Source organism: Coenobita brevimanus, chromosome 73 (genome assembly GCF_032717465.1).
Source record: "Coenobita brevimanus isolate Jiangsu-jjx chromosome 73, ASM3271746v2, whole genome shotgun sequence".
NCBI classification, from domain to species: domain Eukaryota; kingdom Metazoa; phylum Arthropoda; class Malacostraca; order Decapoda; family Coenobitidae; genus Coenobita; species Coenobita brevimanus.
The window spans coordinates 3,965,438-3,983,768 of NC_137026.1; the positions used below are offsets into that span (position 1 = coordinate 3,965,438).

Here is an 18,331-nt window from a genome sequence, read left to right on the forward strand (position 1 = left end):
TAGTAGTAGTAATAGTAGTAGTAGTAGCAGTAGCTAGAAGTTGTGTTATTATTATCATACCTAACCTTAACCTAACCTCACCTAACTTAACCTGATCTAACGTCACCTAACCCACTAACGCAACCATAATATAACCTAACCTTAGTGATGCAACCTAATCTAACCTCACCTAAATTAACCTGACCTAACCTCACCAACAACATAATCTAACCTCACCTAACCCACTAAAGCAACCTAATCTGACCTAACCTCACTAATGCAACCTAATCCAACCTCACCTAAGCTAACCTGACTTGACCTCACTAAGAACCTAATCTAATCTCACCTAAGCCATCCTGACCTAACCTCACTAACAACGTAAGCTAAGCTAACCTAACCTAACCTGACCTAACCTCACTGACGCAACCTAACCTAACCTGACCTAACCTCACTAACAACCCAACCTATCCTGATCTAACCTCACTGACGCAACCTAAGCTAACCTCACCTAACCTTTCTGTCCATTCTGCAGCCTGTGCAAAAACAAGACCAATAAGGATGAACAAGCAACGCCTTCTATCTGGCCATCAGACCGAACTCCTGACCAATGAAGAGTTACGGAAGATCAGCGAATACCTGGTGAAGTACAAAAGTGGTTTTGTCCGAATCCTGCCCGACGGCTGGTTGTACCCGGCCATTACCACACGATATCTGGACAGGATTTACAGCATGGAGGTACCCTAACACATTTTCCTTAGCCATTTATTTTCCACGTCACAGCTGTGTTATAAGGGTTGTCATACTCCAAGACACGAGGTGGAGATATGTGCGGCCTTGGAGATTCCGTAACGTATCTTCTTTAGCGATTTATTTTCCATGATCCAGCTGCCCCTACACAACGATAATACTGATACGAATATTGATGAGGAGGATTATTACACCTGAGAATAATATGAAGGACGTTGAATAACTAATGACGATGATGGCAGTGGTAACGGTAATAATGAATTGAAGATAATGAAAATTTTGCTGATGATAATGATGATGATGATGATAATAATGATGATGACAGTGAAGTTTATATTATTAGTTATGACGATGACGATGATGACAAAGACGATAATGGTGGCGATGGTAATAAAGTTCTTATTGTTCTGGTGTCAACATCTTTTTCCATAAAAAGTTGTAGTATCACACATTTTACATAATTTTTAAAGCTGTTTAATCATAATTAACAGTGTGTAATGAAGTGTGAATGATGAACAACCAAATATCATTTCGCTGTTAGCTGTGGTATAGAAAGAAGGTGGATGGCAGACCACAAGTGCCACCCTGTTTCAATTATAAAATGAAGGTTAGGAGAAGTGAAAAGATATCTGAATAGTGCGTAAGTGTAAAGTCCTGGGGAACCATTTATTATGTTGGTATATGTGAATGTACTTAATACCATTCTATAGAGGTGTATAATGTGCTAGTAGAGTTGTCATTTATCTCTACTTTTTGCATAAGCCCAGAGTATATGTAAATGCTTGGCACCTCACTTTTAGCTGACCTCAGCACCGCGCCCATGTCGGCACGGTGAGCGTACAGCGTCAAAAGACGTCATATAGTTATCGAGGGAGGTGGTATCGCTCTTACATATCTCTCGGGTCGCAGTTATATTATTCTGTGCCCAGTAAAGAGAGATTTAATCTGCTCATTTCTGTCACCTTACGCTACCACTTTATGTAACAGACCAGCCTCCACCTTCTAGTGGCAGAGGACCTTTGGTGGAAAGTGTCGGGCAGTGACGGCGAGTGGCTGACGTGTACTACAGACAGTGTCGTCGATCTCCAACCCGGTGGTCTAGTTATACTATAACAGCAGAACACATAATATGTAGTTAGCTGTGCTATTCCATATAACGGCTACACAAATTGGTGGATCCGGTGGAATTAGCGGCTAAACTGACACATAAATTTGGTGCTAGCGGTGGCACGATATTTGGTGCTAGCCGTTGGCCCGATACATTAAATTGGTGCTCAGTGCTGGGATACGATACAAGTGCTAAAGAGATTTATGCTGTGAACCAGTAACCCTTGCAATCGCTCGTTCCTGAAGGTGAAACAGAAAATCTTACTCAACTGTTGTAAGGGGATTAATTACCAGTGAGTTAAGTGGAGCAGATAAACTGGAGTGGTGAATATTAATTCCTCCCATTATTCTGCCAGTGCGGGATTCCTATCTTAAGCACAAACTGGCAGTTATCTCGCCCTGTGGTGTGCGAGATATCTCCATCTTCAAACGCAAACTGGCAAGAATCTCGCCCTCGTGTGTGAGAGGCGAGATAAGGAGAGTTCAAGCCAGTGAAGTGAGGAGTGGGTTAACTAGCGACTTCTAGCAACTCCAGAGGCGTGGACGGCCGAGGCGAGCCGAGGGAGACTGAGCGCTGGCGAGTGAGGTGCCACGACACTGTGTGGTGCGTCTGTGGCATCCTGCCTGGCGTGATGCAGGGCGAACCAGTCGCTTGCTAACTCCCACAGCGAGCGGGCTGCCATGTATGGTTGGAGGAGTCTGGTGGAGTGTGGAACATGGAATGTGGAACATCATCCTGGACTTTTATATCTAGGTAGTGTCCATGCATTAGTAATCCACACACACACATACACACTTGAATCAACACACGTTAGTTAGTTAATGTGTGGAAATAAAGGTTTCTCAGAATTCTCTTGAAATAAATATACTTTCTGTGTATTTTTATGTGTTCCGTTCTCTGTCACTTACTGTAACTATCCTTTTTATGTCAGTTTATCTTCCTGTAACTGGGAGGGGAATATTACTCTGACAAGGTTAGATGGATACAGTTAAAAAGTGGGGACGTAGAATTAGGGAAATAGAGATCAGCCAACCCCACTAGACTCAGCGTTTTATGAGTGGGTTGATACATCAAATAAAAGTGCTCAGACATATTAAATGAGTGAAGGACATATTGAGAATCAAGGTGATGAGAATATTTCTGAAAGACTGGATGAGGATTTGAACGCTTTGCATTTGCGTTCTGGTCATACTTATTCAACAGTCCCAGAGCAATCAGTTAGATCCAAAATGGCCACAAGTCTTGCTAATGAGGGTATTCCTAGTGAGGAGACTGTGGAAGTTGAGACTACAACAGTACCTTTGGTCACTCAGGATATGCAAAATCCAGTTATTAGTGATTGTATTACAACCACTCACATACCTGTTTATACTTCAGATGTTTTCAGTACACCACAAGGTTTTGGACAGAATTTATTTTCTGTTCCTTATTCAAATGCATGGGGTATAAACACAGATGGTATTGGCATGCGAACCCAGAATCCTAATCAATGGGGCATGAATACTAATATTGGCATGCAAACCCAGGGCCCTTATCCAAATACCTGGGACATGACTAACAATATGGGCGTGCAAGGTCAGACTAACCCTCCTCCTTTGTGGCAGATACCTGTACCTAATATGGCACCCACTAATCTGGCTACTGATATAGTACAGCAGCATCCTAACTGTACTGAAAGTCAGGCTTTAGCGAAGGCAGGCATATGCTATGCAGAAGCTAGCAAAGCCTTGCAAACTTCGGGCTGGAGAGATACAGCTACTAGGTCTCCACAGCAAAGGACCAAGGCTGTTAAGTCAAAGGTGAAATGATGGTGTGTCATACATGGGCATTGTCCTCATGAAACGGACTGTTGCCCCTTTGTCATTGAAAAGAGGAAGAAACTAGGGAACCAAGCTAGTTCGGGGGAAGCTCAGGGCCGCGTGCAAAAGAAATTAAAATAGTACAATCCACCGATGCGTGTGTGGCAGCTATTACAAAGGTGGACTTATTATCTATTCCTTGGATCATAGGGAAAGGCCAAGTGTCCCTGATCGTAGATACAGGGGCATGTACAGACATTATTTCTAGTAAAGCGTTGGAAAGACTTAAAAGCGAAATGCCTCTAACAAACTGGACATTATCAGCACCTGATGTAATGTTGACAGGTGTGACAGGGAGTAGAATGAAGATTGTAAGCCAGGTGCCGTTGACAATGAGGGCAGATAAACGATCTCCTGTGTTACGTGCTACATTTTATGTGGTTGAGGATTTTCCTCTGCCAGCTGATGGGCTGTTAGGCCTTGAAACCACGGAGGAGTATGACATAGTAATACACCCTCAAAGACATTCCATTTCCTTTAATGGGAAAGAGCTTGTAGGCCTTAATCCCTCAGTGACACGAACTGGAACTGGCATCCAATCAGGAGCCATTCAACCAGTTGTGACCCCGACAAGTGAAGCATCAAGGGAGTCCCCGGATGGACACGAAGCGGAGGGTATGGACTGGAAGAAAGTCAGGGCTATAGTGAGTGGTAATCACCACTTACCCAGTCGAACTGTCTGTAAAATTCCTGTCCGAGTACCTGCCGTGTCGGTGGGAACTGATGTAGCATGCTTAACTGAGACTGTAAAACATAAGACATTGTCGCTGGAATCGACTCTGACTAGCGTTGCCCAAGACCAGATGACGCCCCTCTTCATCGCAAATATGAGTGGTGGCGCAGTTAAGCTCAGAGATGGTTGTTATATAGGCGACTTGATGTGCTATGGTGCCCCCATAAAGGAAGTCGACGACATGCCGGTGATCTCTCCTGTAGTTACATCTCAAGCAACGACTCAGTCGGAACCCGTACGTCTGGCTAAGGAAAAACAGCTGGAGCAATATGTGAAGGTCACGGATAATGTAGACCATAAAACACGACTCCTAGCTCTCCTTAGAGAATTTTCCGACGTACTAGCACTTCCAGGAGAAGCGCTGGGTAGGACGGATAGGGTGAAGCATCATATTGGTTTGTGCCCTGGTACAAATCCAGTTTATGTGCCCGCATACCATCTACCGCACAGCCAAAGGGAAGCAGTGGATGAGGAAGTTGAAAGGATGCTTCATGATGAAGTTATCCAGCCTTCCTCCTCGCCTTGGAATGCACCACTCTTTCTAGTGCCTAAGAAGGACGGTGGTGTGAGACCTGTTGTGGGTTTTCGGCAAGTGAACAAGGTAAGAGTACCGGATCGTTACCCGATTCTGCATCTGCGAGACTTACTTCAATCATTAGGTAAGGGAAATACTGTGTTTACTTGTCTGGATCTAGCGTCAGGGTATTGGCAGGTGGAGCTGACTGAAGAGTCGCGTCCCATTACTGCTTTTAGCACTCACCGTGGGCACTTTGAATTTCTCCGGATGCTTTTTGGACTGAGTAATGCTCCTTTAACATTTCAGCGGATGATAAACCAATTGTTTGGCGAGATGTTAGGGCAAGACGTCTTAGCGTATCTAGATGACCTAATCATCGTGAGTAACAATGTTAACAGTCATTTTAACAAGTTAAAACGAGTGATGGAAACCTTGAGATCCGCAGGTCTGAAAATTAAGCTGTCAAAGTGTGAATTTCTGAAATCCAGTATTAGATTTTTAGGACACCTAGTTGAGGGTAATGGCATCAAGACTGTGCCGGACAAGGTAAGGCCAATGTTAAATTTTCCTACGCTACAGAACAAGGATCAGATAAGATCGTTCCTAGGCCTCACTGGCTTTTATAGGAGTTTTGTCCACAAGTATGCCATCATAGCATCACCTTTAACGATGCTACTTAAGAAGGATACTGCATGGAAATGGGGACCCTCGGAAGAGAAAAGCTTCAACGAGCTCAAACAAGCCATGTCAGAAGCACCTGTATTAGCGTTTCCTGATTATACTCAACCTTTCTATCTGTGCACGGACGTCTCAGGTCTGGGTCTGGGATTGGTGTTATAGCAGAGGGATGAGCAAGGTAAGACACATACCATAGCGTATGCTAGTAGGGCACTAAGACCCCCAGAGAAGAACTATTCAACGACACATTTGGAGACATTAGCAGTCGTGTGGGCGTTAGGACATTTCCGGGATATTATCTTTGGCTACCAGATAATTGTTTTAACTGACCATGCACCCATACACGACTTGTTTAAAGGAAAAAACTTGCATGGTAAGGTTGTGCGTTGGTTTGGCAAGGTAATGGAGTTTGATCCAGAGGTCAGATATTTACCAGTCCGTCAAAATGTCGTAGCCGACGCGTTGGGAAGAAACATTGCTGCTACCATAGCCGAGGATGTTGCTCTTGCTGAGTATTCCTCAGACACGGTAAAGGCGGAACAGCATAATGATGCGATGTGGTCTCAAGTCATCTATGCCTTGGAGTCTGGCGACGAGACTTGTCTACCTGAACTCCCAGTACCAATGACTCACTTCCATCTTCAAAAGGGTCTTTTGTATAAGCAACCCCCAGGGAAGGACACTGCATATCAGTTGGTTGTTCCTGCTACCTTAGAGCAAGCCGTGCTACAGTTAGTTCATGACGTACCTCAAGCGGGTCATCCCGGTCGCGATAGATACATACGTGAGGCGAGAAAGAAATACTATTGGCCAACCATGAGGAAGGACATAGAAGCCCACGTCAGTCAATGTGTCAAATGCGCGGAAATACGAGGAACGACGGGACATCCAACTCCCATCTTAGAGTATCCTCTACCGGAAAAACCCTGGGATACAGTCTCCATTGATCTCTTAGCATTGCCAAGAAGTCATCAAGGTTCAAGTTATGTACTGGTGGCAGTGGACCATTTCTCACGATTCACTGTTTTAGCACCTTTTCAGACGAAAACTTCAGAGGAGGTGGCACACGCTTTTGTGACTTCAGTGATTTGTCCATACTCTACACCTAAGGTATTGCTCAGCGATAATGGCAGTGAATTTTGTAACCAGATGTTACAAGAAATCTGTCGTATGTATGGAGTAAAGCAAGTTTTTGTAATGCCTTACAGTCCTAAGAGCAATGGCCTGGTGGAGAGGACAAACAGGAAGATACTGGAAGTCTTGAGACCAGTAATAACCTCAAATCAAGAGGATAACTGGGAAGACTGGTTATCACATGTAGTGGCGACCATCAACTCCTCAGAAAATTCATCAACTGGGAAGTCTCCTCATTATATCCTTTATGGAGAACAGAAAGTGTTACCCTACGATTTGTTGGCTGGACCTCCTACTCCAGTATACAATGAAGAAGACTACGCAAAGGTACAGTTGTTGAAATTCCAACGTATACACAGTGAAGTACGGAAAAGATTAAAAGCCTCAAGAGCGGAGATGATGGCGAAACAACACAAAGGTAGTCAAGAAAAAACGTTACAGGCAGGCCAGAAGGTCATGATCCACAACCCTGAGAGAATTTCCAAGCTCAGACCTAAGTTCCGCGGACCATATACCGTTGTGGAACGAGTACGTGGAAATACTTATAGCATAAAGGATGAAGCTAATGGAACTCAGGAGGTAGTACATGCTGATAGGATCAAACTAGTAAGTCAAGAGCTAGGCCTATCGTCTGATGTGTTGTCCCCTCTGTCTTCGTCGCAGTCTATGTCGTCGTCTGTACCTGTCCCTAACCAAGAGTATCGCAGCAAGCTACGATCCCACAACAAGAGTAATTAAGGGAGTATCTACTCTTGCAGAAAAGAAAATGTGGCTGTGGCTCATACTCCTTGTGTGTTGCTTGGGGTGGACCTATGGAATGACGTCGGACACGGACACGACTGCGTTAATGTCAGGAGCACTGAAGAGTCCATTTGGAGAAGTCGTATTAGTGGAAGATGCGGTATGCGTCTACTATCCAATGGAAGGCTATCTCCAAACGCCAGATATTGTCAAGGAGGTCTCCAAAGGCTTGTCGAATCTCAGACAGCAACTGTTGGAAGTGGGAAAGATGTTTAATCGAAACCCACGATTGACGAACTCTGACACTGAAGCTTTGGAACGAACCATGCATGGAACTGTTGAGCTTCAGACTAGGCATATAGATAGGTTCACCGACAGGCTCACTAACTTGCATGTTGCTTTACCTAACGTACACTCTGATCTTTCCATGCATGTCCATGCACGTACTAAGAGAGGACTTGTGGATTTTCTAGGAATCCTGTCTCAACAACTCTTTGGTACGGCATTAGATAAGGACGTAGTGCAATTGGGTAGACAGATGCATGACTTGACACTGGCCACTAAAGCCAATAATAGATTAATCATGCATGTGTATGAACAGTTAGATGAGTTCACTAACAAAGCTAACGAGATAATTAGGACTACCAACCATCTAGTAGAGCTTGTGAACAACATCCAACATAACCTACCAACCCTAGCTAACTTGGTGTTATTCGCTGAGTACTTACATGCTCTCGACGAGTCAACCACTGCTTTGGAGAAGCATGCAGCCAATATGGTGGACGGCTTAATCGATGCAAGTTCGAACAGGGTTAATGCTTTATTGCTGCCTACTAATATACTAACAAATGCAGTTGATATAGATATGTGGGAGCATGGACTTATGCCACTCTTTGATCTGAGTCAACTGGAATATTATTACCCATTGTTAGAGGCCCAGTTGACCCATGAAGGCATCCTGATATTGGTACCTATGAGGAATGCTGTAACGTACCAGGCATGGCGGTTCATTTCCTTCCCTTTTGCTACTGCTAATAATACACTTATTGTTATTGAAGAGGATCCTGAGGTGCTAGTTGTCTTGGATGACAAGAAAATATGTAGCAGAAACGACTGTGGATGAATTTGAGAAGTGTAAGGCCTCAATTCTTGATCTCCATGTATGTCCTGCTTTCCATTTTGTCTTCGTACCATTAAAGGTAGAGGAGTGTAAGAGGGCCTTGTTGGACACAAATACTTCCTCTGCTCTGCAACGTTGCACCTTCCAACCCATTCAAGTAAAGTCAGTTTTCCATGCTCATATTCATGCGAAACAGTACTTTTACCTTCCTGAGACAGAGGACGTAACTGTGACTTGTGCCTCGTAGAATCAATTCCTTACAGTAAAGGGGTACTATATTGCACCTGATTTTTGTGAGTTACACAGTAAAGAGATAGCAGTTCTGCCTAGCAAGCATCATCTAGCTTTGTCAGTGAACTTTTCGTCCCAGTTACGACCCTTTTTACCTTCATTCAATGTTACTTCCTTGAATGTGAATAGGCTGTCTCATGTATTAAAGGAGCTTACCTTCCTCTCCCACCTGAACAGGACCGATTTAGAGCCTTATGTACTGTCCTATCTTCCTTCATACCTTTCTCCTTCCTATTTTGGTCCTGGCGTTGGTCTTCTACTTATTGTGGTCTTGTCCTGTGTTTGTGGTTTAGGCTACTATTTAAGGCGCCAGTAAGGAACCCACTGAGACCACGTGTCCGTGCTCGTGGATTGCAAGTGGATGTTCCTGAATAGTTAGCTACCCTACACTCTGGTTAGGCTACACGGTAGTTAGGACAACAATGTCGACGAGGACGTCAATGGTGTGGCCGAGCGATGTTCTGGTGTCAACATCTTTTTCCATAAAAAGTTGTAGTATCACACATTTTGCATAATAATTTTTAAAGCTATTTAATCATAACTAACAGTGCTAATGAAGTGTGAATGATGAACAACCAAATATCATTTCGCTGTTAGCTGTGGTATAGAAAGAAGGTGGATGGCAGACCACAAGTGCCACCCTGTTTCAATTATAAAATGAAGGTTAGGAGAAGTGAAAAGATATCTGAATAGTGCGTAAGTGTAAAGCCCTGGGGAACCATTTATTAAGTTGGTATATATGAATGTACTTAATACCATTCTATAGAGGTGTATAATGTGCTAGTAGAGTTGTCATTTATCTCTACTTTTTGCATAAGCCCAGAGTATATGTAAATGCTTGGCACCTCACTTTTAGCTGATCTCAGCACCGCGCCCAAGTCGGCACGGTGAGCGTACAGCGTCAAAAGACGTCATATAGTTATCGAGGGAGGTGGTATCGCTCTTACATATCTCTCGGGTCGCAGTTATATTATTCTGTGCCCAGTAAAGAGAGATTTAATCTGCTCATTTCTGTCACCTTACGCTACCACTTTATGTAACAGACCAGCCTCCACCTTCTAGTGGCAGAGGACCTTTGGTGGAAAGTGTCGGGCAGTGACGGCGAGTGGCTGACGTGTACTACAGACAGTGTCGTCGATCTCCAACCCGGTGGTCTAGTTATACTATAACAGCAGAACACATAATATGTAGTTAGCTGTGCTATTCCATATAACGGCTACACAAATTGGTGGATCCGGTGGAATTAGCGGCTAAACTGACACATAAATTTGGTGCTAGCGGTGGCACGATATTTGGTGCTAGCCGTTGGCCCGATACAGTATTATTAATGATGATAATGATGATGATGATGATGATGATGATGGTGATGGTGATAGTAAAGTTTATATTATTAATGATGATGATGATGACAGTAAAGTTTATATTATTAATGATGATGATGATGATGACAGTAATGTTTATGTTATTAATAATGGCGATGATAATGATGATGATAATGATGACAGTAATGTTTATGTTATTAATAATGGTGATGATGATGATGATGATGATGATGACAGTAAACTTTATATTATTAATGATGATGATGATGATGATGATGATGACAGTAAAGTTTACATTGTTAATGATGATGATGATGACAGCAAAGTTTACATTGTTAATGATGATGATGAAGAAGAAGAAGATGATGATGACAGTAAAGCTTATATTATTAATAATGATAATGATGATGATGATGACAGTAAAGTTTACATTATTAATAATGATAATAATGATGATGATGATGATAACAGTAAAGTTTATATTATTATTGATGATGATGATGATGATGATAATGATGATGACGACAGTAAAGTTTATATTTTTATTGATGATGATGATAATGATGATGATGACAGTAGAGCTTAAATTATTAATGATGATGATGATGATAATGATGATGATGGCAGTAAAGCTTAAATTATTAATGATGCTGCTGATGATGATGCTTTTCCAGCTCCGGCCAGACGACGTGTTTATCATTACGTTCCCCAAAAGCGGCACAACGTGGATGCAGGAAATTCTTTGGGTCATGTTAAGGAACCCGGATCTGGACCCCAATAACGAGGAGATGAAGGAGCCACTGTGGGTCCGCTCATTGGATGGTGGGTAATTATCTAACGATGTGTGTGTGTGTGTGTGTGTGTGTGTGTGTGTGTGTGTGTGTGTGTGTGTGTGTGTGAATATTCAGACTATATCTTTCTCTGTATCCGTCTGATATGGAGCTGCTTGTGTGTGTGTGTGTGTGTGTGTGTGTGTGTGTGTGAACAATCTTATGGGCTTCTGACCTTTGGTGTCTTCTTCCTTGTATAAAAAAATACATCATTCAGCCAGCACTTGATACTGTGTCAAAGTTATTTTCACAAGGAGGTGAGTCATATGAACCCTAGCGCTAACATATCTATCGAACTATCTATCTACAGTCAGATGCTTTAAGCCTTGCACTTCACCATCAGGCTGTCCTCCCTCTAACCTACACCTTTGCAATTCCAGTTTTGATATGCACTTGGACAACGACAAACTTGCCAAAAGGGACATCAAGTCGCTCGCAGAGAAATTCAGCAGAGTCTGTCCCGGGAAGAAAGTGGAGGACGGTATGTCGATTCAGATAGCGGAGAGTCAGCCCTCGCCAAGAGTGATAAAATCGCACTTCCCTCTGGAGCTGCACAACAAGGATCTGCTCAAGAAATGCAAGGTTGGAGAGAGAGAGAGAGAGAGAGAGAGAGAGAGAGAGAGAGAGAGAGAGAGATGCAAATAAGTGAAAGGGTCTCACTGTTAACCATTAATAGTCTTCACATTACACCTCCCTGTCATCTATACTAATGACGCAAATTGTGTAGTACTATAATTAATACAGAAAACCTTCAAGGGAACATGAACGTGTAATATGCAAATTAAGTCGTAAAGGGAGAGGTGTTACGAAGAGCACACAGAGAGTAAACACACCTGCACCCTTCAGTCCTACATTTTGACCATGCCTTTTGATCCAGACCGATGACTGATTATTCTTGAAAATCGATTTTTTATTCCCTAACCCTCAACCTTTTCGCTAAGTCATATCTAACCTGTCTGCGTTGACCTTCCCCTGTGTCCTTTCCCTTTGGGCTACTGTTCTCAAAAACAAATTATTACATTCTTGGATGACCCTGAATCATTCCACCAAAGTCGACCGATATTGAATAAAATGTTTGAGTAATAGAGCAGGGCTAAATTAGGTCAGGTTAGGATAGGATATATGACTTTATACTGTGACTAACTTTATTGTTCTTAAAATAGAATTATTTCATTTCTACCTGTCTCTTAGTCCTTCCAACAACATTATCTTTATCGGACTGAAACTTATATCTTGACCTTGCTCTTTGTCCTTGACCTTTGTACTACTGTTCCACAAAGCAACAGGTCAGCACCACTGCTTATCCTCAACCATTGCACTAAATAATATTCAGATAAATTAACACTCATAGAGTTATATTGTTCACACACACACACACACACACACACACACACACACACACACACACACACACACCGAGCAATAAAATACACTCAATCGTAAGGGTGTATTGAAAACAATGATGATGACGATAATGATGATGCTAAAACCAACAACAACAACAACAAGAACAAATGCAAAAACAACAAAAACAAACAACAACAACAATCTATCTATATATATACCTAGGCTGCTTCCCCCAAGGAAAGGGAGGTAGCTGAGACAGGACGACACACTCCCCATTTACTCATCCATTCAAACACAGTCATTCGCATCTTAGCCCCAAAGGGGAGAAGGGACAGATCCTCACCGCACCACACCACACATGGGTCAACTGCGCAGTGCAATCAGTGACATCCGCAGCAGGGCCCGACAACAGAGCTGGTTTACCCCTGCCACATCATAATAAACCCATCCCCTTACTCGCACCTGACCTGATCACCTGATCAGACCAAATGGGGAAGAATATCCCCTTAGGGCTGCATCATCATTTATTCATTCACAGTTTCTCTCCATTTATTTCTGTCACGCACAGCCACTCTTCCTTGCTCAACAGACATCCCTCTCGCATCCAGCGCTCTCTTCACATTGTCCATCCATCCAATTCGTGGTCTCCCTCTCAGCCTTACACCTCTCACATCAGATCTAGTTATCTTTTTCACCAATCGCTCATTATCCATTCTCTCCATATGCCCAAACCATCGCAACACCCTCTGCTCAACTCTACCAGCCATCTCCCGAACAACTCCAGTTCTCCTTCGCACTTCATCATTTCGCACTCGATCCATACGCGTCACTCCACACATACTCCTCAGACACCTCATCTCCATTACATTCAAACTTTTCCTCTCTGCTACACCCATATTCCATATTTCAGCCCCATATAATGCAGTCGGTACCACAACACCCTCATACAGCCTTCTCTTTACATCCATTCTAAGTGAACGACATCTAAACACTTTTTTCATTCCTCCCAGCACCTTTCCTGCTTCATTTATTCTAAGCTTCACTTCTGCATCTATTCTTTCATCCATAGCAACATGCGACCCTAAATATTTAAAACACTCCACCTCCTCAAGCAACTCACCATTCAAAACTATATTCATCCCTCTACCATCTACCAACCTCGTACAATTCATCACTTTACTCTTATTCTCATTTACTTTCAATTTCCTCCTTTCACACACCCTTCCAAACTCCTCTACCAACTGTCTCAATCACTCCTCCGAATCAGCCACCAGTGCAGTATCATCTGCAAACAGCAGCTGCTTAAGATTCCACTCTCCACCATCGACACTCACCAGACTCAGACCTCCACCTAAAACACTTGCATTCACCTCTCTTACAACACCATCTATATAAATATTAAACAACCAAGGCGACATCACACATCCCTGTCGCAGCCCCACTCTCACGGGAAACCAATCACTCACAGCATTTCCCACTCTTACACACGCTCTACTATTTAGATAAAAACTTTTCACCTCTTTTAGTAACCTACCATCAAGTCCATACAATCTTAAAACAGTCCACAAAGCCTCCTTATCAAATCTGTCATACACTTTCTCTAAATCCATGAATGCCCAAAACACATCCTTGCCTTTCGCTAAATACTTTTGACACACTTGTCTCACAGCAAACACCTGATCCACGCATCCCCTCCCTCTCCCAAAGCCACACTGCTTATCACCAATTACTCCCTCTGTACCCTCTTTAACTCTCATAATTAACATTCTACCATACACCTTACCTACAACACTCAACAGACTTTTACCCCTAAAGCTAGTACATTCATACTTATCACCCTTGCCTTTATACAACAGGACTACACAAGCACTTGCCCAGTCAATTGGCACCATACCTTTCACAAAGCACACATTCAACAATCTTACTAACCAGTCAACAATAGTCACTCCACCACCCTTCAGGCATTCAACATCACACCCATCCATGCCTACAGCTTTCCCTGTTTTCATCTCCTTTACTGCCTTCTCCACTTCCTCCTTCGTGATCAAAGAATCATTCAACTCTCCCAACACATTTATTCCTTGCACCCTTCCATCTGCCACAGTCTCAGCCACCATTTCCTCCTCTACAATTAACAATCTTTCAAAATACTCTGCCCACCTCTTCCTTACTACATCCATCTCAATTAACATCCTTCCATCCTCTGCTTTTATTTGCTCTTCCTTCCCCGACTCACCCTTTTGCACCCTTTTCACCTCCTTCCAAACCATTTTCTTATTCTGTTGAAAATTCTCAGTCAACCGCCTACCCCACCTCTCATCTGCTGCCACTTTAGCATCACGCACAGCTCTTCTCGCCCTATTCCTCCTTTCCTTATACCTCTCATATGACACCTCACCTTCCTCTGCAGCCACACTTAATATGCACGTCTCTTCTCCGCCACAGCCATACTTACTTCCTCGCACCACCATTCACTTCCTTTTCTTACACCACCACGCATACGCCTCACACCACACACCTCTTCTGCATGCCCCACCACAGCACTCTTAAACAACTGCCATTCCTCCTCCACACTGCCATTTTCCTGATCTTTCACTGCATTCCACTCATCTTTCAATTTCTCCTGATACTCTATCATTTTCTCTCTTTTATCCAACTCACTCACTTTCAAAACCTCCCTGCCACACCTAACCCTCCTAGTTCTCACCCATCTCATACCTACTCTTAACTTTCCCTCCACCAGGTAGTGGTCAGACATACCTCCACCCTCCCCTCTCAGAACTCTCACATCCAACAATCTTCCTATTACATTCCTAGACACAACCACATAGTCCATCAAAGCTCTATCAACAACTTTTCCACCCTCCTGTCTCACCCATGTATACTTATAAATATCTTTCTTCTCAAACAGCATATTTCCAATCACCATCTCTCGCTCAACACACATCCCTATCATTCGTTCCCCATTTTCATTTCTTCCAGGCACACCATGCATACCAACTACGCCTTCAGCTGCTACATTTCCCACTCTAACATTCAGATCTTCCATCATTACCACATTTACATTCGCTCCAAAACTCTGCAGACACTCATTAACATCATTCCAGAAAGATTCCCTCTCTTCTTCATCGCTTTCACTACCAGGCCCATATGCACTCACAAACACCCACAACTCCCGTTCAAATTTCGCTTTCACCCACATCAGTCTCGATGACACGTCCTTCCATTCAATCACACACTGCTGTACTTTCGGACTCACTAGCAAAGCCACACCTTCTCTTGCCCTTCCTCTATCAACACCAGACTGTCACGGGGATTTTTAATTTAAATGCAATATTAAAGGATAATTCTCAATAATACTGAAGAGCAGAGACAATGAATTGTCTTGCTAAATCAAGCAATGATTACTTTATGCCGGCCCGCTTCGCCGACTCTCCCAGAACGAGAATTTACAAACTTTCTCAACAGTACACAGCAGAGACTAATTACTCACAATTGCTGTTTATTAGTACTGTTAGCCTCTGGAGAAAGTGACTTCACCCCTGACAATAAATAACTAATACTATCAATGATATTAGGTTCTTGCTGATGCGTTAACTCCTAGAAGGCACAACGGATTTTAAGCTTAATACAACAAGACTGGCCTAAGTACCAGTTATGAATAGCAAAGCGTTTATGCAAGCTAGGAGCTATAAGGGAAATAAGCTTAATTATGGAGAAATGAAACACGAGTTTACGTTACATTAAGCTCAAAGAAAAAGAACTGTTAAATTTATTAATTACAAAGGAACAAATTCAACGTTACAACTCAAAGTGAATTCAAAGTAAAGAGATCGCACTGACTCGCTCACTCAGAAGCTAACCTCTTAAACATAGGAAAATATGAAAAGGAAATACTGGTCAATGTAGCATATCACCAAGGAAGGGTGGGAGCCTGGAGAACTGTAGTCTAGTGGAGTCTGGGTGCTAGATGACCTCTCTCACTCTCACTACTGGAGCACAGAACCACACTCCGTCGTGACAGACAAAAGGCTGATTCAATTACGATTGGGGTAGGATGCCCAGGCCAGCCGGAAGAAGGCGTGGCCAACGGTTGAGGCAAGCAGGGGTGAACAATATAGAAACAATAATATCGCTCAGTAGAGCACTTAATGATGTGCATTAGAACGGTCACTTTTGAAATAGAGACGAATGTTTTGAAAAAAGTATACCATCGAAATGGAGAGAGAAACGGTTAACTGAACGATACACAGTGAGTTTTCCACTAATAGTTCGTGGTTGCCGACAAAAGGAAAATGTGGCGAATTTGATTCATGACATTAAGCCCCTTCAAAATGAAATTTTTTCCTTATTGGAAAAAATTTGTGGATATATATATATATATATATATATGTACGCATCCTAACTCAGTCACACAAGATTCACACTGTGGTGTGTGTGCTATCCTGCTACAGGAGAAAATCATTATCGCCAATGAGCGTAAAAGCCTCGTATTTACGTTAATAGAGGCAAGCTTGAGGGAAAAAACTCCGTGACGACGGTGAAAATCCTGTACTCAGGTCAAACTGAGCAAAAGTTTGCTACATTTACACTGACAACTAATTGTTGTGTAGCATGGTGTATGTGATACACGGTGTAGGTGTGACAGTTGTAGTGTAACTGTACGTACGTGTAAAATGATACAGTAATTATTAATATGGCAATGACGAAGGCAGAGGAGAAGAGGCAGCAGTGTGCGGCAGACGATCAGCTGGCCCACACAGCAAAACTGCTACACCCATCACTGCACCTGCAAAATCAATCAAGATGGAGCATCAAAAGTGTCAATGAGACAAAAATTCTTATTACATTACAATTACTCTCTCTGCCTAGCAATCAGTACATGCTACAAAAGGTACGCTTTAGCTGAAAAATACGAGTGACAGCCTAATCTTCGTACATTTGAGGTCGCCATTACTTTATTAGGTACATTATTAACCAGGAAATGTAGTCCCTGGACGCCGTTGGTCTCGAGGACTCGTGTAGTTTACTGCTTAAACTTAACTCTACACTTACGATTAATGTCGGCAAGTTGAGAATCCTTATGCAAACTCGGGCTCGTGTGTCCTCAGACACAGCCTCGGACTGCACACGGGTCCTCAACTTTCCCCCTTTAGGCTAGAGTACACATGTATATACAATATCTGGGCAGCTGAGAATCCTTACGCAAACTCAGGCTCGTGTGTCCGCAGACACAGCCTCGGGTCGCCTCTGCGGGTTCTCGAACTTTCCCCCTTAACTTATGGTACATATGTATGTACAGGCCCTGGACATACTGTGTCCAGTGGGGCCAACGGGCGAGACATCAGGTCTGCACCCACTTCACCACTACCCTCTCAACTGACTCAGAGATTACAGGTGTGGTTACAAACGGCACAGGAAGGACATGTCTCTGATTGGTGTTACATGGACACACATTGCAGGAACGCACAAAACTATCTATGTCTCATCCCATCCCTGGCCAGAAAGTCAGCTCGGATACGGCCCTGGGTCTTCCTTTTGCCCATGTGACCTCCTGAGGCTGAACAATGACCCCATTCTAACACTGCTAGGCGGTACTTGGCGGGAACAACAAACTGCAGTCAAACCTCGCCCTCGGGTGTTCGTGACTCACGGTAGAGCCGTCCTTGTTTGCGAAGGAACTTGGCTCGACCTCCCCATGAATACTTAATTACTCTACCCTTTTGTTTCTTTCGCACGGCAGCAAGTGTCGGGTCAGAATGTTGTTCTTGAACAACAATTTGGCTACACATCAGATCTTGCGGCGATTCAATGGTCACTGGGGTGACACAATATGGAGCATCAGTCATGGCTCGTGTTTCTGCAGCCGAAGTCTGAGTAGCATCATCTTTGGTGCAACTATCCTTGACACTGGAAATATTGCCT

The 18,331-nt window shown here is 43.2% G+C and overlaps 1 protein-coding gene across 1 annotated transcript in view; it reads left to right on the forward strand.

The window, feature by feature from the left end:
• The first annotated feature begins 537 nt into the window (after positions 1-537).
• Positions 538-18,331, forward strand: part of LOC145407419 (sulfotransferase 1 family member D1-like) — a 28,965-nt gene continuing 11,171 nt past the window's right edge. Inside the window, exons 1-3 of the mRNA XM_080278348.1 lie at positions 538-714; positions 10,904-11,031; positions 11,440-11,641. Of these exons, the coding sequence (XP_080134474.1) occupies positions 538-714; positions 10,904-11,031; positions 11,440-11,641 (507 nt within the window). The remainder of the gene's footprint in view (positions 715-10,903; positions 11,032-11,439; positions 11,642-18,331) is intronic.